This window comes from Schistosoma haematobium, chromosome 3 (genome assembly GCF_000699445.3).
Source record: "Schistosoma haematobium chromosome 3, whole genome shotgun sequence".
In the NCBI taxonomy this organism is placed as follows: Eukaryota; Metazoa; Platyhelminthes; class Trematoda; order Strigeidida; family Schistosomatidae; genus Schistosoma; species Schistosoma haematobium.
In genome coordinates this window covers 26136241-26161940 of record NC_067198.1, presented here as the reverse complement: position 1 = coordinate 26161940, position 25700 = coordinate 26136241, and the positions used below count along the sequence as shown (strand labels likewise).

The 25700-nt window shown below is 34.1% G+C and overlaps 2 protein-coding genes across 4 annotated transcripts in view; one reads left to right on the top strand and one right to left on the bottom strand.

Moving 5' to 3' along the window:
* Positions 1–968, top strand: part of PTPRN2_1 (Receptor-type tyrosine-protein phosphatase N2) — a 42035-nt gene extending 41067 nt beyond the window's left edge. For 2 of the 3 annotated variants that reach the window (XM_051213425.1, XM_051213426.1), the window contains one exon: positions 769–960. In XM_051213425.1, coding sequence (XP_051069410.1) covers positions 769–837 — 69 coding nt within the window. In that variant the 3' untranslated portion in view covers positions 838–960. Of the gene's footprint in view, positions 1–768 lie in introns of all 3 variants that reach the window. The other variant, XM_051213428.1, reaches the window with a different exon arrangement.
* A 2191-nt stretch (positions 969–3159) lies between these two features.
* ORC5 (Origin recognition complex subunit 5) lies at positions 3160–10912 on the bottom strand. The gene is made up of 7 exons (XM_051213424.1): positions 10327–10912; positions 6651–6770; positions 6286–6610; positions 5878–6248; positions 5567–5842; positions 5306–5359; positions 3160–3642 (listed from the first exon to the last, which is right to left on the bottom strand). Exons 2-7 carry the CDS (start codon positions 6723–6725, stop codon positions 3286–3288), a joined length of 1458 nt encoding a protein of 485 aa, XP_051069408.1. The 5' UTR covers positions 6726–6770; positions 10327–10912; the 3' UTR covers positions 3160–3285.
* Positions 10913–25700: the final 14788 nt, after the last annotated feature.

Here is a 25700-nt window from a genome sequence, read left to right as displayed (position 1 = left end):
AGGAAACTATGCGGCTGTTTCTATTGTTTGTAAGCAAGTATCCCAGAAGAAACGTACCTGAAACAGTTAACCATATCGAGACCGAGTATACCTTCTCAGATCATGATAATTCTCTTGAATGAACCAGTGCAACCGTTTGGTTATCCATCTAAAATTGTTACTATATTTTGTGATGTACAGCCGATGTCGAGAATTATACTTATGTGAAGGCAAGATAACTTGTCCTTACGACATGGAACAATCAAGAATGTTAACAGTCTGTGATCTGATTTTTTATCGAAACCTTAGGACCAGTATGCGTTGCATCCAACTACTTGTATCTTTTAGTAGTATGATTTCCATATTAATGTAGACATTTTATTACCTTCTTATGCACAGTGGAAATCTTACTTGCTTACTAATTGATGACAAATTCTGGAACAGATTTTTTGATATAGAAATTCTGATTTCCACGAATGATTGATATTACGAAATTTAACTGCCCGAACAGCCTCCAGATTCAATATACAGGGTGAAGAAAGCCGTTTCATGCATTCATATGACACTGCAAATTAGAAAACAGATCGCGACTTGATTTAAACTAAATCGTCCCTATATTATTATGAATGAAATGTTCTATGATTCAGTTTGAATTATATTACCTGAATGTTGTGTGGGACAAGCACATAAATGTGCTAACTTGATCGTATGGAGAACGATTATTTTACTACTTAAGTATGACTAAGAGCTTTCATTTGATCACAATACTTCGTACTTGTTTTATTTTAGGAGCAGTATGAGTTTGTTCTCTCATCAACTGCTGAAGAAGTAGATGCAATGCTCCAACCAAGTACATGAAAAAATGACAAAGAACATCTTTAAAAAAGTCAGGACAAAAATTTACAGTATCATTTGATGTTACATTCAAATTCAATGAGGTACATGTGAAATTTGAGAATAAACTGAAATATCGAATCATGCACATAAAACAGCTATTTTATTCTCAAATGGGTGATCACATTGCACCTGGATTTCAACAAAATTGATTTTAGTAGTGAATTAAGTCATGGATACACGTACGCTAGGGAAATAGGTATGAAACCTAGAACTTTATATTGCTATCGCTGTCACTTAAATACTTAACGGTAAGAGTTTATTCAGTTCAAAGTAATTATTGTGAGCCCCAAGTTAACGTCAAGAAAACTTTCAACTAATTTACTCATGAAGTATTTATGTACGAACCGCATTGTAAGTGCCAGGGATAATGATACTGTCCAGAGATGATTATACCTGGGGCTTAGCAAACGAAAGTCGAGCGTCTTAGGCAATAGGTCAATGCTCCGTGAAGCTCTCGTCTAGTGAGACAAACTATCACAATAAAAACACACGCGTTGGGAACGCCTTAGCCGTCACCGTGACGAAGTGCGTCTTCTAGTTCGAACGACTTCAACCAACAAATACTATTAATATCCCTTAATTTGATCTGTAATAGGCATACTAATTTCCATTAAAATATCGAAGCATTAATTCAGGTTGTAACAGGAAGTTGCTTGCCTCATTGATTCGAATGATCAAAAGATTATTAGCTCACTAACGTTGCTTCTATTAACAATTTCATGCCAGTGCTAGGAAAAGCATAATTATTCAAGATTTGGTTCCTACTATAGCTAGATCAACCCAACAAAACTATGACAGGATTTTTTAAGGAATGATGTACTATACGTAAACTGGTTTTGAGGTCAACGAATCAGAAACGGTTACTGTTGTCATGTGGCCGTTGACAAATACCACGTGCCAAGTCACCAATCAGAATTCTGATTCTATTTTAGTCTACTTCGCGTCTATTATTTAGTCTATACCTTAATGTATTTGATTCGCCAGTTACATCCCGGATCACCACGACTGACCTTGAGTCAAAAGCTAAGCTCCGACTGACCTGCTTCTCGCAAGCTCCTCTTCATGTCCTGTCTTGAGTTCAGAAAAATCAATCAGCCTCTACTATATTTATATTTCAAAAAGACGACTTATATCCAGGCATACCGGACCGCATCACACTATACAAAAATAGCAATTATACACAAGCAAGCCAGGAAGTACCGTAAATAAAAGAGACTAAACAATAGACTGGGGACAAAATAATGATAGTAATAATTTGAAAAGTCAATTCCCACTTTTAGTGTATGTTGCGTTATAACAAATACTAAAGACGAAACAGATCTTCTTGATGTTTCTATTATTAGACTACTCATGAAGAAACACCGGTAGAACCTTAGAGATAAATTCTGTCAACCATACTGTTTTCGTATTTACAATTCTACTTTTTCGATATGCTTTTATCCCGGACCAAGTTCTGCGTAATAATTACTATCCATAATGGAAATATAACCACTGAATTTGATTATCTTGACGGCTTGATCAAACGGGCAATAAGATGGTACCTTGAGGTAATCTATCAAGTTGTTTTGGGCAGGTTAGCAACAAAATATTCCTCACAGAATTCATAACTGAAAGGAGGTACATTGAAAACGAGTTTCCCTATACCTCTATATTAAGTGACTGGAATGTTGGCTTGTTTTTCAGTAGTTCATGTAATCCCTTAGTCAATCGCCACTGCTGAAAGTTTCACCTTATCAGAGCTGTAGCAATGCGCAAAACAAATATTTATAGACTCTGTTCGAATGCATAATCAGCTGGAGTTACTTGTGCGATTCCCAGTGAAACTGAACAAAGAATTTTATCTACTCCACAGGAAGACCTTGAAGTAATGTTATTGTATTTCACGCGATTAGAATAGCATTAGAAAAATATATTTATTTATAGACTTAGTACTATTATATATGCCTATCCGAAAAAGTAAAGTACTTGCCTTTAGGTATATATGTGGCTTTCAGAACTAGTGTCATTGAGAGCTATTGTGTATAACGAAAAGTCAGTTCATTCACTGTTTACCTTAAATTCTTCTAGTAGGATTTAGTTATCACTTTGATTGACTCCGGGTCAGTAAACTTACATTGGAAAAGTTCATGTTAAATATATCACCACCAGTAATATAGACTGGGTAGAAATTTTTCAATCATAAGCCGGATGACAAAAAAATAATTCCTCGGGTTACTACTACTAGTCCCATCTGTAGAAACTGAATTGCTTACATCAGATCAAGTAAATTAGGGACAAATGTTATCATAAAGTTAAGTAATTTATAGAACATACGTCAAATTATCTGTAAACTATGAGAATAATATATACAAACACAAAAATACAAAGAATCTCGATACAAAAATAAATAAATCAGTAAATGTATATTTTTCACGAGTTATAATTCTCTGTAAGATGAGATAACAAATCAAAGTCAACCGACTGTGCTATACTTTTAGCAATTTCTAAACTTATCAAGCAACGATATTTAGGGTTAGCCAAAGGGTCTAAATCAGATATAGCGTTAGCTGAACTATTTGTTGTACTCAATCCAGTAGTAGATGAATTTCCAACAGACAAAGCCTGTGAACTTGGCGATAAAAGACCACAGGCTGTTAAACAGGCAATTTGACTCATTAAAATACTTGTGCATGGTACTTTTGCAAATTCATTTTGTACTAGGACATAGAATATTGCCAACAAGCGATCTAGGGTGAAGATTCGAGGGCCAGTAAACTCTGCTTGTGTCTAAGAAATACAAAGCAACATATCTTTAAACTTTCTACATGACAATGATGGTCATTTTATAGATAAATGTGACACGTTAAAAATCAAGTGAAATGCAGTAATAATAATATTAGTGTATCCACTTATCATTAGTCGAATGAAAATGTTTAACAATTAACGAGTCGTTTTGCAGATAATGAGTGAGTTTTTATTTCGTGGGGGGGCTTGGGATGAAAATAATGACGTAAATACTTACTTATGCCTGTAGCCCCTCGTAAAGCGCAGCCCACCGACCATACATCTCCAACTTACTGTGTCCTATACACTTCTTTTCAGTTGTTTTCAAGTGCTATTCACTCTTTTGATGCCTGCCTCCAATCACCGCCACAATGGGTTCTTTGGCCTTCGTCTATTCTTTTTGCAATGAGGATTTCAAGTTATGGCTTGTCTCGTGATCCAGTTTAATGATTTTCGCAATATGCATCCTATACACCTCCAATGACTTTTCTTGATTTCCTCATCGACCGGAGGTTGGTCTGTTCTCTAACACTGTAGGTTATTGCTGATGTCTGGTCAACGGATCTGGAGTATCTTGTGCAGATTACTGTTCATAACTACCTATACCTTTTAGATGATGTTTGTAGTTCTCCGTACAATGGTGCTGTTTTGATGGTTGTATAGAAGATTCTGACTTTCGTGTTGGCGCATGGTTGTTTTGAGTTTCATATACTCTTTAGTTGTAGGAATGTTCCCATTGCTTTGCCTATTCGTGCTTTCACAACTGCATCACGCTTCTCTTGTTTATCAATCATACTCTCTAGATATCTAAATGTCTCCACCTCTTCCAGAGCTTCTCCACTAAGAGTGATTAGGTTGGTTCTCTCTGTGTTGTATTTAAAGATCTTGCTTCTCCCGTTATATAAGTTGAGGCCTGTCGGTGTAGTCAGCTGCTACACTAACTGTCTCCACCTGTATTTGTCGTTGTGCATGGGATAGAACAGCTAGGTCATCTATGGAGTCGTCTAGCTGCACACAAGCCGTCCATTTTATTCCGTGATTTCCCCCAGATGTGGAGGCTTTCATATGCCAGTCGAACAGCAAAAACAGGTGGTGATAGTAAGCAGCTCTCTCTAACATCAGTTTCCACGTGGAATGGAATTGTAAGCTGTCCATCATGTACGACTGTACTGTAACTTATGCGAGTTCATAGCGCTTATGTAACCAAAAGTTTTGCCTAGTTTGATAAGGTTTGTACATTGAGAGCTCCAATACATTTCGCAGCACAGATCAAAGTAACTTGGAGTATCGTTTAGTGAATTTAAATCTTTATGACTAGGTTAACATGGAGATCAGTATATCAATATTCATTTGTGATTGTAAAAAAATTGATTGGATAATCGTTCAAATATTATTGATAACCACATCGGTTGACATCATCAATCCATGAAGTCAGAGTACATTTGTTAAGGTTGATATTTTTTATGACCTCTACATCTGTCTACGGAGAAACGATGATGCTTGATGTACTCATAAATAAACGGTGAACTGACTGATAAACTATCCATCTGCATGACATACACATTAGTGATCGTGAGAACTACTTTTCAAAATACTATCACAATTATGCAAACCAACAATAATGTTGTTGGCGTTAGTAATGAATTAGCGAAGAATAATAACTCACCTTGCATACTTCCTTTTCCTGTTTCTTTTTACGGATACTTAAACGTCCGGAGTTCTAAATAGAATAGTAAAAAAGGAAGCGAATAAAGCTGTATATATGTGGGTCAGGAAATAGGATTTGTAAATGAAAGTGCTTAGGAAATCTTTGAAGTACTAATAAAGACGAGTGTTTAGAGGTGAAAGCTTTAACATGAAGAAATTTAGGACAGGTCAAACATTTCGAATTAAATTTTCTACGACGAAAAGTAAAATCTGTAGTCACCTTTGTCAGGAGCTTTTTGTCCGATGAGCGGGGATTATGTGAAGCCATAAATGCAGCAATAAGTAAAAATCTAGTCAAATAAGGTAATTCCAAAAAATTTTGTCTCCCAGCGTTTTTCGTAGACAGAGAATCTAAATTTGAATCCCCATAATGACGCAAATACAGAGTAGACAAAGACTTTTTGAGATATGGTTGAGCCAACTTCCATTGACCCCATTCATCGTCCGCGGCAACCAAGCCTTTATTTACAGGTTCATTAAAAGCATTCCAGTTTATCTATTGTTGTAAAGGTTAAAATTAAAGGTACTTACATTCATTAAATGAATGAGTTCACCAGCGTTACGACAAACAGGGAAGCAAACTGTTAATAGTAAGTCAACAAACCTGTTGAAACGAGATTCAGATGCATTAGACGGTAACAAAGATGTAAGTAATCTTGCCAACTGGTCACGAGAATAACTTTCAACAGAGATAACATAAGGTTCAAAACTGAATGTCCCGAAATTAAACTTCTCCCATGGCAACCTAGTTACCAGGACAGTGAACAACAGTGGTGTGTGAAGATTGCCTAATTGATTTAGCTTTTCATTTACAGAAGCTCCAAGACCGATGATTAAGGGGAGGACTAGTGATTCCCCATCGCACAGTCTCTCAGCCTGTTCGAAAATTAACCCCACACAAGCTGAAAATATAGAAAACAACCGTTTATCTAAACTTACTTTGGTCATGAGTATTTCTAGCTCCAATAGCTAGCAAAATTTGACATAAGTTATCTATGAAACTGGAGGTATCTTCACAACTAATACATAAATCAGCTTCGGGCAGATAACGACACTTAATCGACTGTAAAATCAATTCAAGAAAATATCTTGATGAAGTAGTTCCACATGTCCCTTGGGTCCCCACAAAGCTTTCTAGGCAGCTAATTAACACCCATAACATTCCACAAGACTCTTCTAGAAGTTCGAATGTTGAGGACACTAAAACTGATTTGCCACAACCCGGAGGGCCTGTGATAACAAAGCATGTGGATAAAGGGTTTTTCTGTAATTATCCTCGATATCCAATCAAAGCTCATACGTACTTTACACATTAACGAAAACAAAAACTGTTGCTCCTTTTCACGACCGACCAACAGACGCCCTGCGTGAAACGTCATTGTCAACCAACGCAACGACTATTTTGATAAAACAGCTGAGCTTTTCTAGAAAAGTAAAATATCATATGCAAGCTGTTTTTGGTTGCTGACATTTAACGGCATTTAAAATTTAATCAATTAACAATTTTGTAGAAAAATGGTCCTGACGACAAGCACTTCAAATTTTTTATTGTCGAAGACTGTATAATCTTAAACTTAAATTCATCATGATTCATATTGATATAAAAAGTGATCGGACCACACAACAGCTTGAATGCTTCATGCGAAATATGAAGAGGCCATCTTCATACAAAGCACAATTCGTTAGTAATTATTTAGATAATAATCTAGACTACATTTTAATGAACTTGGGAAACACTATATAAATGTCAACAGAAAACACATGACACCTGAGTTTAATTTCACAAGTTCTTTGAATGGTCAAATAACAGAATTCTAAACAGATGGTTTGTTTTATTTTAATGGATGGTGACCGGAGCACATTGTTGTTAAATAGCACTCTAGTTTGGAACACTAATAGAACTATTCAATTAGGATGACCAGGCTTCTAGTCATACGAAATTCTGAAAAGGTTAAGAACACTAGTAATCCATGTATGTTCATTGAAAGTTATACCTAACTACAGCGATAGATAGTGAATTGTCCAATAATCGCACCCTTCGATGAGTGGATATCTCACAAAATTGAGGGAAAATTGATGGGATGAGAAGCAAGAGGGACTGATATTAACACCAATGAAAATCTAGACATAACTCTCAGTCAAAACAATATGAGAAAAGATAAAAAGTTGAAAATTACGTCCAAAAATTAGGGGAGAATTAATGTGATACAGCTATGAAGAACGACTACGAACCACCACCCGTTTACAACCAGTGATGTGTTGAACAAGTTCTCATTTGAGAATGAGTATCCCCGAGACGGCTTAAGCCAACAATTAGAATTTCCATGGTTAAGCTAATCACTTAATCCCTGACCGTTGCTGCTACCTTGACGTGGTGATCAAGCTTGCCTATCGTACTGAACCGGTCGAGTTATACTGGCTGGAACAATCGTTCGTCAAGGCCCTAACATGCGATGAGATTGAAAGCGGCAAACCCAAGTTCCGAGGGCGAAGTCGTACTGCTGACTGTACAGAGAGGTGACGGCAGTAAGGTGTTCCCCTCAGACAACCAGTATAACAGCAATGCTACGTTACCACAAGGAAGGATGGGGTTAGGAATGATCGACCCTAAAAATGCACACCTCGCCTTATCCAACGGATATCCATCTCCGGCGGTAAGGTCCCAACAAGTACGGAGCTAACACGAAAAATGCGCACAAAAAGATCGTGTGTAACCGGTCTCGAGCATTTGTTCCTTGGACACTGCGGTCACGCTCTCAGGTCACTAAGACTACCTCTAATCCAATTTCCTTTTCAGGTACCTCTAGAAGAGCCCTTCCACGATGTGGGCAACCGGGAAGTGACAACCGCATTTATACCTCTAACAGAACTCCAGATCACTGTACCACTTAACCTGCCTGCTCATATTTCTATTCAACACACCTATCGCCCGGTATTTCAAGTGAATTGACCAATACGCCCGACTATATTGTCTTCTGCAATGGTTGAGCACTTATGCGAGTCACCATTGAAACGTTCTGGAACTGAAAGTAAAAGATGTTAACCATTGACGTCGAAAGAACTTAAAGCACTCGACACTTCCTCAGCGGTGGTGGGATTCAAAGAAGTCGAAGTATTAGTGGTTTCAGTAACATTAATTGAACCTATATTTGGAACGTAATATCGACTGGGATTATGGTCGACGTCATCTAATTCACATAACTATTTGTATTTTTATTGGTATTTTCTCCACTTAATATAAATGTATACGACAAACTTATCCTATTAATCAGCATTAAATTGTAGTGTTGGTTGCATGAAAGGGATAAATGGTAACAGTTCATCAAAAATAGGTCTATGTGGAATCTGTAAATGAGTATAGTATATGCGGAGTGATTTGAATTATACTTAAGAGGGAACAAAGTAAACTCTCACGATATTCCTTGATTTTTCAATGTTGCCCTCACACTTGGTGCGATGTTTAGCAAGATTGACAAACTGACTGAGTACATAAGCTCATCCATGGGTGTGACGGACAGGCGCAACGACAGCAGATACTTCAAATTTCTCATTCCCACTGAAAACACGTGAGGAAATGCGTACTCGGAGTTGCTTTAGAGGAGCACAAGTTTCGTGACCAGTCCATAAGTAGTGGCAGGTGTTTATAAAATTTCAAGTGACCAGATTATCCGAGATCGTAAGTGATGATCATAGGAAATCAACCAGATCACGTATAGCTTACGTGCTGACGCCGGGAATAGCAATTACTTATACCTTACTTAGGGCTAAAAGTAAAACAGGTATCGGCAATTACATATTCTACAGGACGATTCAAAGCAAGTTCACATCAGTTTTAATATATTCATAGATGTTCTGTGTTCACTTTTTCGAAATGCAACCTATCCAGAGAACCAAATAATACAAGCCATGGATGTTGCGAGCCACGTTTTCTTACACAACGCAAGAGATAAAGTAAGTAAGCGTGGATGGAGATCCAAAGAAAGGGTGGGCTAAATGCACTTTAGACCTGTGATTAAATACCGGTTTCTGTTTTTATGTTAGTTTCTGGTAAACATTTATACTGAAATTATTTCTTGTCCATATTATTTTCGGCTGACTTCGCAGGTGTTAGCAGATTTAAGTTTTTTTATTCAGAAAACATTAATGCTATACCATTAGTACATAATCAACCTTTCACATGGCAATATAGATTCATACGTTGGATGACTGCTATGACATTTGTTTGTTTTCTATAAGCAATTCGGCTGTTTTGAGACTGTTTATAATGCTGAAGAGAAACTTTTCTTAGTTTTGTAGAACACCGAATGGAAGTTCAGCATCAAACTGATGTACTTATCCAAAAATGCAAGAGCGATTGCTAAGAATTGTTACCACCTGTGGTTTAATGGATTTGGGACTGCGTCAATTATGCGAAGTAAACTATTAAAAAATGGAATAGATGTGTGGGAACTTTAAGGTAACTATTATTAAATCGCCAGGCTTTCCTTTATAATCGGTAATTTTGCAGATTTGGGATAACTAGAAATACCGCACATTGTCTTTAAAATGCGATAAAGAAATGGGATTGGACCGAAGAACGTAAACAGGTTTCCGAAGATTCTAGAGAAAACTGGGGAAGAACGTGAAATTTTCGGGAATTTGTGCCATTTTCTCAAAATTTTCTATGGCGGCTTCCCCGAAATATGGAGGTTGGGTAAATTTGCTTTGAAGTGACGAACAGCTAGTTTGTTGAGGACCGATTGATGCAAAATAAAACGCATGTAGGAATAACAGAGAAAACTGAGGAAAAGACAGCGTCACAATGCCACAGAGACATTAATTGTCGAAGCATTTATGACTATGTCAGAGCCTGAGTATGAAATTATGTAATAATGCTTAGTTATACGACAATAAACTTGAAACCAGTAAATGAACACAGAAACGTTAGTCAAGTGGGGAACTGAAGTAATTAGTATTTGTTCACAAATATAAAACACGTACATACTCGTTCCGCAAGTTTCGAATATGCTCTACTCTTAAGGAGAAAGGGATAGAGGTTGATTTTAACAAATTGATAAAAAACTAAGAGTCATTTATACGAAAAGAATACAACATATTATCAATATATTTAAGGATCACTAAACGAACTTCTGTTTGATATACTACATTAGACATCACCAATGTTTTTGTTCTGTTCTCGGGGTGAAGTCTGTGCTATATGCCTTGATCCGGTCATTTATAAACATATTAAGAATGTAACTAAAGACTTATTTACGAGTGTGTATGTACATTAAATTGCTGTCGAAAACTTATTCTAGTCCGTGCAACAATGATTTCACGTTTCTCTTTGATTTTAATTGATGAAGAGAGACGATTTGGAGACGATTAGAACCTAGTTGTTCTACCCCGTGCAGAACGACAAATACAGGTGGAGACAGTTAGTGTAGCAGCTGACTACACCGACAGGCCTCAACTTATATAACGGGAGAAGCAAGATCTTTAAATACAACACAGAGAGAACCAACCTAATCACTCTTAGTGGAGAAGCTCTGGAAGAGGTGGAGACATTTAGATATCTAGAGAGTATGATTGATAAACAAGAGAAGCGTGATGCAGTTGTGAAAGCACGAATAGGCAAAGCAATTGGAACATTATTACAATTAGAGTGTTAAGAGTTCGTCAGCGAACACTGTGGATTATTTGTCTGGTTTTACTGGATACTATGTCGTACTAAGCACTACAGCCAATTCATCATTCATCGGTTGGATGCCCATTAACAGTCGATAATGTAATATTAGATTAGAAAATTACATCGAAGTGCGAAGATATCCATTTGAAAAACAATGTCATTCACTGTCTTCACAAAGTTCCCATAGATTGCAGACCGGACGCGATGAATGATGAGTTTTACCACCAGTTAACAGTTCTTCTGCAAAACGTGTGTTCGACAGACATCGCAGTACTGGCCACAGACTCAAACCTCTCAGGTTGCGAGGTGCAAACTTGTTTTCTTTCTGGTTGAGGATGTATTGATCCTGTCTTGACCTTCCACCAAATGTTAGAACTTCGCCACACTTATTACAGACAAACAATCGTAGTGTTCTTCAATGTTACGGACTCCTGCGATTCGTTCAACAAGCCTGTTTTTAGAGACTTTCTATTGCAGAAGGTTTCGCAGTTTTATATCTGACTTCAGTTAGTTTGCATGCTGATACTGTAGCGGTAAATAAATCCCCAAAATAAATAGCCCTGTAAGTTTTCGACATTGGATGCTGACCATATTTTTTAGTGGACTCATCTAGCTGAAGGCGCTCGGTCAGGCATCCGCACCAGATCACGTGTGGTTACGCCGTGCTCAACATCAACCGCAATCGCTAGCCAGATTAGATCAGAGAATTCCGATATTTTGGTTATCGCCAAATACACTCTTCCGATCTCCTCGACTCTGTCTTTTGATTTCTCTCGGTGGGTACAAATCATATTAGAAGGTGTTACTGGTAGAAGCGTTGTCAAACACTGAATACCTGTGTCATCTTCAGTACTATTGAAGTATACAAGCCGCCAACTTTAGTATTGAAGATGCCACAGGTATTCGGAGTTTGACAACGCTTTAACCATTTACACCTTCTAGTATGAAACGTACCCACCAAGTGAAATCAAAAGACAGAAGCGAGGAGTTTCGAAGATATATTTGATAGGCTATCAATATATCGAGGATCGTCTGATCTAATCTGGTTAGCGATTGCAGTAGATGTGGAGCAACACTCGTGATCTAGTGCGGATGCATGACCGAGCGCCTTCAGATACGTGAGTCCATTAAAACTAATGTAGTCAGCATCCAATGTTGAAAACTTACAGGGTTATTTGTCTTGTTGATTTATTTACCGCTACAGTATATAATTACCAACCTATGTCGCGCTAGAGATCTGAATAGAATAAGCTATTTACGAGAAGAAATTATAAGTACGTATATTTCACATACTCATTGATCCGAAGAGACAATCAGAGAAACGAAGCGAAGAAAGCGAAAGAAAACGAAGTGACGCGCGATAGAGAAGGTTAGTCTGATAACAAGTTTTGAACATGTGTGGCCCAGTGTATATATTCAGATAAAAATACGTTATAAACACGTAATTAATAAGCAAGCAATTAACACATATACAATCATATAAAAACAGTCAGAGTTAATAAGCGAATAACCAACAAAGCCAAAATGTCGCTTGAGGTGAATAAATAAATCAGTCTGTAAAGAAGCTAGAATTACTTATCCACGCTTGTCAGAGTACGAGCCACTACAGAGGGTGTGCCTGAAAAAGCCCTGTATACAAACACATCAAGCAGAATGAGGACATACAACCGCTTCTCTCCACTTCTAAACTCAAGCAGTGGGTTTAGACTGATTTGCACAATCTCACCATCCCTCTTCAAATTTTTCATCGATAACATTCTAGCAACAGATTTGATGGATGTAGACAGTGGTGATGTGGACCTGTTGTATGTAGAAGGAATTTTCGACCTTGAATATGTGTGGTGATACCTAAGCCATGCAATCAGCATATAATCAGTTGGCAATCGGTGTCCTAGGTATGGAATGTCCTAAGTGCCGTCAAAGTGCAAGACTCTTCCACAATTCTGACAGGACCCTGAACATGCCCTCACTCTGGATAGTGAGCAGGTAAAAGTAGTCGAGATATTAGTGTATCTGGGTGGCTGAGTAAGTGCTCGTGGCGTCATGTGTGATGAGATCAATTAACGTATAGTGAAATCTAGAGTGGTTCGTGAAAATATGCACCATCTCTCGCGCCTTCATGATGTCAGTCTATCCGTAGAAGGTTGGACCTATACTGAGCCTTGAGAGAAGTTTTTCTCATGAAACCTGACCTCTCCGGGTTGAGGATGCTTGATGACTCTCTATGTTTGATCATCGTTGTCATTGACAGACCACTGACATTCAGTGACATCGCCATGTTAGTAATACATAGGTCTGGTAAAGTCTGTTTTGATACAGCAATGATAATTAAATAGGTGTCACCATCTTAAAGCACCTACTGAGGTCTCTCAAACTACTACGAATGTCGTCCCAGAGAATTCCATGCCGTGCGTAATTTGCCGAATTTGAGACCGGTTGGAAAATGTGGAGAGATGATCAGTGTATGATATAGTGTCATGTTATGAGATGAAGCTTTACAGGAATAGGTTCTTTTAGACCTTCACGACTCCCTGGTTGGGGTTCTGGAGTCGGTACAACGTAGTGGCCTGAAAAGTTATCAAATATGGCGCAAAATAGGAGACCGTAGCGACCCCATGGTAACTTTTTCATACTTTCCTCATGAAATTGAACGCAACTTTTTCAAGTGAAAGAATTCTTTTTGATTGTATTTTTCTTCACTAAACTGTTTCTCCCAATATTATTATTTCACTCTCGTACAATAATTTCTGCTCATTGTTGTTCTTCCGTTTATTACATGCACTTTATATTCTCTACCTATTCATAACCTCAATGTTTGTGTGTGTAGCATATGTGTTTGTTGCCCCTTGGTACCAATGTTTATGTGCTCAAATAAATAAAGTAAATAAGAAAACTAATACATTTAATGGTGTCAGGAAGTGTACAATAATAGTGTGTACTGAAATGTTCCTCTGATAAACGTACTAATAACAGTTTAAGTACTTACATATCAGCTATTTAATGGCATACAATATTTGTAAAAACATCTATGACTTAATTAAGGTACTGTGATCGCTCTTCACTAAAATTTTCATCATAAACTGGATATACAGAAAACTGGGAGGATCTGAACAATATGTGAACTTGCTGTGTAATATTGACGTGTGAAACGACATACCTGAAGTAACAAGATTTGTAAAATGTTACTCCATTGAAGTTGAAAGTTCTAGTTCATATGAAAGTTGGCTGTTCATTAAAAAATTGGAACTACGTTTTTCATTGGTCTAAGTGTAAGTGTTGCAAGAGTACATCGAAACACAATTTCCACCCTCGAAGTTATATTTCTGACAGATTACGTGTCATTTCTTCGAAAACTTTGTCCACTGACTGTTGGAAATTGATATGACGGTAAGAAAAGTCAAAATTCGATTGATTTACTAATTATAAATTTTGTTCAACATTACTTCTGTTTTGATGCAGTGTGATGATTATTCAGTGTATTATTGGTTTTGTTTTACCGTATTTTATTCTGTATAACAAACTATATTCTTGCTTTGAAAGTTGACATGAACGATACTCAGTCTGTGATTTGTTATAACTCCAAATATTTTTCATATATGTGATTTCATCCAAATTGTCAATTAAAGTGTGTGTACAATCAATATATAAATGAGTATATTTTCGACTAGAGTCGTCGTCGTGTTTTAGAGGTTAATAAATTTTCACTTATACCAGTCTTTGTGTCCTTACTTTCGCGTCGTGGGAATTGCAGAGGTCCCTCGTTTCGAGTATAAGTGATAAGGGTTTCGGACACAACAAATCAGGGACGTCCAGATATAACAAGTAGCGTTCAATCCACAAGACCTATCAGTTGCGACGTGGATTTCGGAAAAAATTGACAAGACATATCAGAAATAGATGCGCATGATAAATTTTGATTATTATGTATAGTGAATCGTTACGAAATTTAAAGTTTTACCGCGTTTGTTGAAAGTAGACTTTGTTCGAATTTTAAAATATTGCGTTCTTGATATATTGTAGAGTCGATGATATAGAGAGGCAGTAGAAAATTTTTTACAGTCTTCAGAATATTATTTTCCCCTTTTGACGCTAACCTTTATTAACATGCGCCTAACAGATGCTCACATTTATCGATGCTCGTCTTGATTGACGTTCTCTGTTTCCAACCATACTTTTTTCTAACTTGCATTTCTGTTCTCACCCTTATTAGTGTTGATCTAATCCGATGGAATATCAAGTGACAATACTTTGCTAGACTTTTTGGTCATAAAGAAAAAGGACATTAGCTGGTGATATTAAATACATTTAAATTAAAATAAACAGTTGCACGATAGTTCATTTTCATAAAATAATAATTTTATTTGGAATGAAATATGTCTTCATCGATAAACATTTTTGGGAACTTGTACATATTGGTATTATTTTTCATCTTTAATTGTGATATACAAATCCGTATATTTTCTTCATTCAACAACAGTTCAACTGGCTGTAACGCTGCAAAAAGTCTGGAAGTTTCATTTATTATGCATCTTGATAAGCCAGATTATGTTCAGTGTTTATTTCGAAATTCAGCTGAATTAATGATTACAGCTTATTTTAGAATCAACTGGGAAACAATTTTATTCCATTCCAAACATTATGCTAAACGTTTTCCTCATCATCTAATGGTATTCATCACCGAGTATCCTATTCAAGACCTTCACATTTTGCAGTCAACTGAAGTAGAGCCAAATTCACGTTTAGATTTTCAAACATTTTGCGATATAGTTCGAAGATCAACTAGTTTCGTCGGTGTAAGTCTGTATAAGTATCAATATACCCTCCAGCTATCCGTGTATATTGTGTTTCCGGCTGCACACACTCTCGTATTAATGGTATTATAGTTGTAGCTTTTCGGTTTCTAACGCACAGGTCGTGTCCTTTTGAGGTGGTTTATCGTATATACCAAGGACCTGTTAAGTATATTTACGGAACTGCAAATTACTCAGTCTTCTTTAACGTTTCGTCTTCTATTGAATAAAGGGACTTCTTAGTAATCCCATTCTTTAAAATCCGCTGCATACCGATCGTACATGAGGATCAGGTATCGACATAGACACTGTGACCTTGAGATCGATCAAACGCTTCTTACTGGCTCGTTCATAAATTATAGTCTCGCCCTTAAAACATTATATTTAAACTTATAACTAACTGAATCTGTCAACATCTATTTATTAATAGTTTGAATTTCATCTTGTACATCAGCATCTTGTTTAAGCATTGCTTTTAAGGATGACAAAATTACACCTCGAGAATTGATATGACGCTATAGAACAAAATACCAGAAATATTTGGTGAACGCTGTTCATAATACTACACGGTTCATTCAACTACACTTTAAATAAAAAATTATAAGAATTCAACAATTTTTATCATTCTTAAGAACAATGTTTTAACTAGAGTTCCATTTGAAAGGATAATTTGTGCTATTATAGTCGTTTAGTAAACTCATATACAGTATTTCAAGTATTCCATAAAGTGTACACGAAAATATTTTTGTTTGCAAAACAACCTTTACATAAGATTACGAAGTCTAGAATTAACGATGTCAATATTACATCACTGAAGGTTTAATCTAACTTTAAAATTATCTAATAAGAACATGGAGTTAAGGAGTGAGTTATAGTATATATAACAGTAATAACAACGAGAAAATATGAATTTTGTTTATTTAGATAACGTGGATCTAGATCCATGAACTTGATTTAGTTGAATTTTTATATGAAAATTAATAAAGATCAATGAAATGAAAGTTCAATAAAAAAAGGTAACAAAGGGGAGAAAAACATTTTACGTAGTATAGAAAGAATAAGAAATTGTCGCATTATTCTAGGCCTTAAAATGACTTAAGGATTACTAGGGTAAATTCGAGGTTACAACAAATTGTTTTTGTACACACAAGGGGGGGATAAAGTTACAAATAGCCAAGGCTTCAATAAACCTGAGAATTTGTCCTTGACAATTTCTTCTATACAACTTTTTAAAGGATGTATTGATGTCAGTTCTGTGCCCTATTTCAATTATATGTTTCTCTATCGATGAACATGGTTTTCTACCTCCCACATTGATCGGACCATTTGACATTAATTGGTTTTGAAACCATCTAAGGCACATGTTTAATGATCCTTAATTGCATTAAATTAACATGCATCTAAGTTAGTAGTGTAAGATAAGATGAATAGAAAATTTCTCATCCACTAAGTAAGTAGATCATTTGAAACAAAAAAAACAGTCTTAGTTGTGGAAAAGACTCTGATTATTTCAGTGTTTAGCTTACTTATTATCATTCTCGTTTGATAAATATGTTTAAAGTAATGATTTATGATTGAGTGGAATATTCTTCAAAAGAAGTGAACAGATATACTTGTGAGCTTAAAATATCTAGTATCTTGTTGATAAGGATAAGAGTGTGTATATTTACACTAGTTAGTTTATGATTTCTCGATAATTAGAAAATTATATATCAAGATTAGTAGTTAATACTTTTAGTTCTCACCACTTCTGGTTCAGTTAAATTAACTGAATGAATGCCATAAGAGAATTTGGTTAATTTCAAGTATACTCAATAAATATTTGACAATAAATTGCAAAATCTTTAAAAATTTTCTGGACAAAACTGTTAGAGATATCCTATGTTACATTAATCTTATTTATGTAAATTTTATAATACAAAAGAGTGCTAGATTTAATGCAAATTAGCAGTGTATGTGAGCTTAAAAAATTAATCTAATCTTGTATTATTAATGCTAAAATATTTTAAAAATCGTTAGGTGTATATACCAATATGATCAAACTAACAAGATAAATATTGTTGCCATGGTAAACAAAATATCATATGTTAAATTTTACTTATTGTTAGGATTCTGCCAGTAATAATGACTGTTTTTTACCAATCAAATCATATTTAAACCTCAGCATTATTCAAAATGTTTTGATTTAAAATCCACAAATTTGTTTGTTTATTTATTTACTGGCATTTATAATTGAGTGGAAATGTCTGAGACGTATAGAAGGTATTTTTCATCAGCACGGTTTAACAAGGTTAAACATTGAACAGATTAACAATAGTAGAAATAATATATCACTAATATACCAATGAGTAGAAATTAGATTTCCGATGTTTCATAACTTAACGCATAAATTCTATGAAACTACGAACACTCTTTAAAATCCTTTAGTTAAAACCAAAGATAAAATCTCAATTACTTTGACACGTAATTATGTCTATAAATTAGTATGTGTAGATTATTGTGCATTTTATATTGGTGAGTCTTCTCATGTGATCATAATTTGTGTAAAAGAACGTCGCAGTTACTTTAAAAGATCTCTAAGCAGCGTTTCATGCTACTTAAAATAACCATCAAATCGATATTATTAACATCGAAATAATTCAAAATGGATTTTCTAACTATAAGAAAAGGCAAAAGGCTGAATCTTTCCCTATTTCAATAAACCATAAGAGGCATAATAGGAAGAAAATCCCAAAAGATCCATCAAACATTGACCATTTATACAGATATTCATACAAATAATTCTATTCACATCTCATACTACTAACAAACAAATGACGCGTAATCTGTGAGAAATATATCTTCGAGGGTGTGAAATTGTGTTTCGGTGTACTTTCGCAACACTTACCTTTAGACCAATAAAAAACGTAGTTCCAATTTTTTAATGAACAGCCAACTTTCATATGAAATATAACTTTCAACTTCAATGGAATACCCTTTTACAAATCTTGTTACTTCAGTAATGTCATTTCCGTAATGTCGAGAAACACTACGATTGTTTGTCTGTAATAAGTATGGCGAAGTTCTAACATTTGGTGGAAGGTCAAGACAGGATCAATACATCCTCAACCAGAAAGAAAACAAGTTTGCACCTCGCAACCTGAGAGGTTTGAGTCTGTGGCCAGTACTGCGATGTCTGTCGAACACACGTTTTGCAGAAGAACTGTTAACTGGTGGTAAAACTCATCATTCATCGCGTCCGGTCTGCAATCTATGGGAACTTTGTGAAGACAGTGAATGACATTGTTTTTCAAATGGATATCTTCGCACTTCGATGTAATTTTCTAATCTAATATTACATTATCGACTGTTAATGGGCATCCAACCGATGAATGATGAATTGGCTGTAGTGCTTAGTACGACATAGTATCCAGTAAAACCAGACGAATATGTCACCGTAACCCTGGATTAACACACGTGAAACAAGCCTTCCGAAGCGATTGTGGAGAGCGAATTTGTAGCACTCACTAGAATCGTGAATAATAGTCTCACATGGACAACAGACATAGTATAAAAGAAATAAAAATGAATATTGTCAAATGGTTGTGAATATAACTCTTCTAAATGAGCGTTGAAGCAAGACTAGTTCTTCCAGTAGTAATTTTTTTGGTTTGTGTGTGAGCTGGGATACTGCTCGTGTGCCCAAACAGAAGTAAGTGGTCTTTCTAGGGGCCACACTCCAGGCTTTTGACCTAATGGTCTATTCCACAAGGCGGTATAGCAATGTTAGGAGATGAAGTCCTATGGTACACGATAGAGAACAATAGGTTTATACACCATTTGTCCCCTCAGGAGTTTGGATCCAATGTGAACAACTGGTTTGGAATTAGGGTTTTTCAACTCCGCTAGGTGGATACTCCGTATCCTACAACCCGGTCAAAGCGCCAAACATGAGCTTTTCGTTCTCTCATTTTCGTAAACAGCTCCATCACCTCGATAAGGCAGTGAGCAGAGCTAGTTCTTTGCTATTGTACATAAAGTTTCTCTTGAGTTTTGCTAAACTTTTTTAGATTTCATCCATCAAGATGAGGACAATCTGATTGGTTAAACAGTCTATTTAAGAAAACAAGCACACAAAAATCAAAATATAAGAAATTCAAAAGTGATAAGAAAATCAAAAGTTTCAACACACATAGTATTTCGATTGACAATTCAATTCTAATAAACATATGATATGCCTAACTTTACTTCTACTGAATATAGATTATGTAAAAATCGTCCCCCTGAAAATATAGCTGTTATCATGGATTGATAAACTTCTTTGATTATCTGAAAGTGTTATTGTTTACTGTGATAAAGTTTGATGAAAAATCTAATTGAAAACGTTATGGTTCACTGATATGTAGAGTTATTAGATGGTCAATTTTTATAATTTTTCATTACATAGATTCCTAGATAAAATTATATTATTTTCGCCCCCTGGAAAACCAAATTAGTTTGCTGATGTTAACGATCATAAAAATAGGATGAATAAGTTTCATTTATTATTCATTAGATGGCTTAGATTCTTATTGTTGAGTAGTATATAATTATTGAGCATTGATGCATATTGGATTGCCATTCATTCATATTAAAACAATACAATCATATACACTTAGTAAATAAATAGTTTTAACTATAAATTTGAGTACAGTATTTCATTGGCTTATGGTCGACTGAGTTAATAATAATACTTTTCAGGATATCTCGCTTACTAACCAAACAGAAGGCAATAGTTGATTACATTTCAATTTGATTTCAACGTTTATCAATTGTTTACACAACTGAACAAATTTTAATGTTAATTATATTTATGAAATACATCAAGTTCAAAGTAAACTGAAATTGTGCTAACAGTTCAATGGAAACCTACCTTAAGTAAAAGTGAAATTCTAATTCTTAATGTTTCATAATATATTTCTTTCGTTTAACGACTTAAAGCTTTTACTCATAACGGCATCCGTTCGCCTAAGCCCTCGACATAATTGCGAATATACTTAATGTTTTTTTTGGAATATGCCACTTACTAGTTTGTTTAAGTACGAATTATGCTTACTTCATCTAATTTTCTTTCTACTTTCCATGTATCATATGCTTTCGAATAATTTTATTTCTCGCTAATTTATCTATAGATTCAGTAATCAGTGATCTCTAAATAGTTCGGTTAATCATATTCAAATAATTCTATTAAGTCATTGATTTCCCCTACATATCTTACATTCAGTTAAATATATATTTTGTAAATAATTCATTTGTTCACAAAATGTTATATAACACAGTATAGTAATAATTTAAAATTAGTTGTATCATTACAATTATTAGATCTAGACTAAAATGAAACTTTAACCAAACGAACTTGCTCTTGAGGTTAATCAATTTTCTGAAATTTCATTTGATCATAGTTCATTGGATCAGATGTCATGGTAGTTTTTACAACTGAGAAATAAGCAAGCTTTAAGAGGTTGAAAAATTCAAAACCTCTAACAACTTTGGTTGACAAATTTCTCACCAAAATCTCTTCAACATTCTGAAATTTATTTGTTGATTAAAATATAAAACTTTGAAGGAATAAATCATTCAGAAGAATTCCTTCAGTGTATTGATCATTTTAGAAGTTGTTGTACAACTTACAAACAAATTTAAAATAACTATATCAAAATTAGTTTCAATTAAACGTCAAAAACTTCTTTTATTAAAGATTGTATTTAATAACATCTCTTAGTTCATTAAATGTTTCCCCCCCCCCCTAGGTGTTAATATACACTTAATGATCAAATCAGTATTAAGAACTAGAAACAATTATAACTAAATAAACAGTAGTAGGTTTTTTTTTAATGAGTAGTAGTGATAACAAAATGAAAACAAGTTTGTTTCTATAAGATATTCGATAAGTAATTGGTAAAAACAATTCATTTTACATTTAAAAATAAAAACACAACGTATTATTCATTTCATTTCATGTTATTTCTTTCTTTACACAGGATCAAATTGAGATGATATTTTGATCAATATTTTTACTTTATTCAATGGAAACATTCTTTCAATAAATACGTATCATAATAAAATATAAAAATAACGAAATGGAATTGTTTAAAATCTAATATTAAATATCTTTATATTAAAAGAGAAAGAATAGTAAATAAGTCATTTTTCTTTTTGTTTAGAAAGAATGAAGAAAATGATTGTGATGGAATGTTAAATAGTCTATATTTTATATATGTATATACTATACCCTTTATGGTTAATTATTGATGTTTATTAAAAGTTTTGTAATGGATCTAGTCTCAAATATTAATTGACAGTGATAATATTAAGTTATAAGTTTGTAAATTTCATTGTTGACTTCATTAGGGCAATCGATATGTAAAACAAAATTTCTTTACTCATAATGTCAATACATTGTTTTGAGAGCTAATAGACAATGATGTCGCTAATAAAGTGATTTAATGTGATAAATTTTATTTACAAACTTAAAATCATATTGATACATCACATAGTTGGTTCTCTTCCTATAATTAAGGTAAAATAAAAATTTAAGCCCTTATGATATAATCTTAATTGATAATATGTAAGATAATTAAATGATCATTCTAATAACTTATAAGGACAGAAGGTGATTTAGTCAAAATTAAAATGAATACTCAATAAAAAGTAGCGAATCGTTTGTATGTATGCCACGGGAATATAGATGAAATAATGCCCTTATTAATCGATGGCTTAAAGCACATCAAAGGAACAGAAATAGACCATTTTGAGACAAAGATGAAAGGGGAAGCAGATAGCTGTAGAGGAAGAAAAGTATGAAGAGAAAAAACTATGAAGCATTAAGACCATGGTAGAATAAGAGATTGTATCGATCTCTTTTGGATACAATTCTGGTTTTCCCAGATGTATGGTATTACTACGGCAATGTTAAGAAGGTGCAATATAACAGCTTTTGGCAGATGAATGAATGCAGACACTGTCTGGCTTGAGTGACATGTGTTCACAAAGTATCCGATTACTAAGCTTCTATGATCCTCCTGATTAAGTTTCATCTCGATTTCAACATTTTATCTTATCATGTTGAGCCATCCTTTCCCAATGATAATTTCCCTGACTATTTTTATGATGAATATTTAGGCCCTTAACAATAAATCTATTATAAGTTTCCCTGATTAACATTTTTTGATACCGTTGTTCATTCTACCTGATTGTTACTATGTTTAACAGAAGTTTATTATCATCCTGAAAAATAAGTATATATGTTTGAGATTGTATAGCTTTGAAAATGAATTCCCGAAAAGAAAACTCTTCGCTGAACCAATATTTCCTGTTTAAATATAGCACGCAACTGGAAGATCGTTGGTAGTTTTGTAACCTTCAGTTTTGACCGATAACTTCAACACTTAAAAATACATCCAGGCAGTCAAACAAAGATTTTTATTGTTGTGATGAATTCGGTTAATATTTTACAGATTGGTTTTGTGAATAAGTTAACAAGTGACTAAAGTCAATCATTTCAATGCTTCATTCAACCATTTCGCCTATCATCACAACTACCTAAACATGTAACTGTGTCATTTTTTTCTTCAGAAATTATAGTCTAACTATATTTATTACATTAAAATAATTTTAATTAACTGTCTTTTTTTAGTGCTCCGCTAATTTATATTTCTTTCGGAATTGTATCTCAAATATCTAATTTTTCCTATTATTAATAATACTCTTACTACCTCTACTAATTTGGGATTATCCCTGACAATTTCATCTAGCAATATTAATGGGGTATGACAACTTGGACCGATGTACACATTTACCAGGTTCTACGCTGGGTCTATCTGACTGACTGAATTATGTCATTATGATAGATTTTTATAAGTAAAACGAGCTTTCATGTTGTAGTTAAATATATAGAGTATTAAACTGGATGAAAAATGAATACAGTAGTTACGGAAGTGATAGAGCTTATCTACATTATATGTCTCTCAAATTAATATAGAATATTTGTAGATCAGGTAAATACTTTTACTTTCGTTGCGTTACCTGAGTTATGCAATTTATTAGTGAAGTATTCATTATTTTCTTGATCATCTACATTTGTTATTCAGAAGAATAATAAACTCTTCACAATCAAACTGGTTAGAGAACATAAGTCAATACATAACCCTCTCTTACCTCCAGAATGTTTCGTTGGGACAGGAGTTAAAACATTGGTTTATATTCACTGGAGTAATATATCTAAATAGAAACTACATAAAATTATAATAATTTCTAATATTTCGGGTTTACTTGTATTGTACTATCGCGTTAACGTTTTGCATATAGACTACTTAGAACTAGATATCATATGGAGGTTGATCAGAAACAAAACAATATAACGATTCTCCACTTGTTAAAAAATTTATTTACAAAACTTCATAACCACAGGTTATACAGAAAAAGTGTTAAGTGAGGATAGCCAGTCATTTAGTGACCCTATATCTGACCTTATTTGGATCATATGAATGATTGCTATGAAGATATACATGCCACCAAGCCTCGTATAGTTTCATAAACTTAAGTCGGAACAAGTCAAGTACGAGGATGAAGTTTGGATGAGTATATTTCGCACACTCATTGATCTGAACTGATCATTAGTGAAACGAAGTGGAGAGGAGAGAGCCATGCCAAACGAAATGACACGTAGTGGAGAAGGCAAGTGAGACAACTGCTATGCGCATCATTTCATTTCACTTCGCCTCCTTCGTTGCATTTCCCTGATTGTCCGTTCAAATCAACGACTGCATGAAGTATGCGTATTCAAAATCCATTATCGTGTTTGACTTATTTTAATTCCGTTATTCACTAACGCGAGTTAAGTTTATTATATACGAGGGTAGCCAGGTTGTATATTTTAATAGTAATCAAGAAACGATCTAACTGGAGTCAGATTTATGGTCACTAAACTTTCCAGTGAATCAATTTATTTGTTCTTAAGAAGTATTCATGAAACAGTTGTCTTCAGGTAATTTTACGCAGACCTACTGATAAGTTTTCTTTTGATTCGGTATGATTATAGATTATCCCATTGAAGAATAACAATCAGATAAAGATGAATGGATTGTTCAATATTATAGCAAAAATGTTTTCATTGTATAATGGTTGAGATTTATCAATTATTCTATGTTGTCGTTTTGTATTTTAATTGTAAAACCATATAATTTGTAAATAAGAACATCAAACATCACTGATAATCATTTATTTAACCTTCTGATATTTTAATTACAGATTTAGAAGAGTAAACATCTCAACATGAAAATAAATATCATAAAAGAACTGAAACAGTAGAAAGATTATTCTTAATATATTCAAGAAAATAACACAAATCAATCTATTTTTTTTTATTGTTCAGTTGAGAAAAAAAAAGTTAGTCAACAATCATAATAAATTATGTACACCTTATAAACTAATTAAAAAAAATAACTAAATAATCATCGAAAATCATTATTGTACCAAGTTATATGAATGAAAGAGAAAAAAACTCGATAGTATTTATTTTAAATAATAATAATTATAATTACAATGTTAATGATAATATGGACTATTCAGATAAACAGTGAAAGTAAACAAAATAATGAAATCAAAACAAGAAAAACACAAAAACTCATATTAACATTTGAATTATCTTCTAATAATTTTTTTCTCTTTATAACAAAAAAAACCCCATCGTCTAGCGAGAATTTCAATAAATATAAACTCTGATGAACAAGCTTATATATATATATATATATATATATATATATATATATATATAGTAAAACAATGGATAAACAATAATATGAAGTCAATGGTCTCAATATCAATAATAATAATAATTAATTAATTTGGAGCTAATGGTTTATATTGGCATAGATTGT

What these genes read in the sequence shown, in the direction of transcription:
- ORC5 (XM_051213424.1), bottom strand. Translation starts at nt 6,725, where the DNA reads ATGACGTTTCACGCAGGGCGTCTGTTGGTCGGTCGTGAAAAGGAGCAA. An exon ending in AACTCATTCATTTAATGAAT is followed by an intron (nt 5,843 to 5,877) that starts GTAAGTACCTTT and finishes TTACAACAATAG; the next exon opens with ATAAACTGGAATGCTTTTAA. An exon ending in ACAAAAAGCTCCTGACAAAG is followed by an intron (nt 5,360 to 5,566) that starts GTGACTACAGAT and finishes TATTCTATTTAG; the next exon opens with AACTCCGGACGTTTAAGTAT.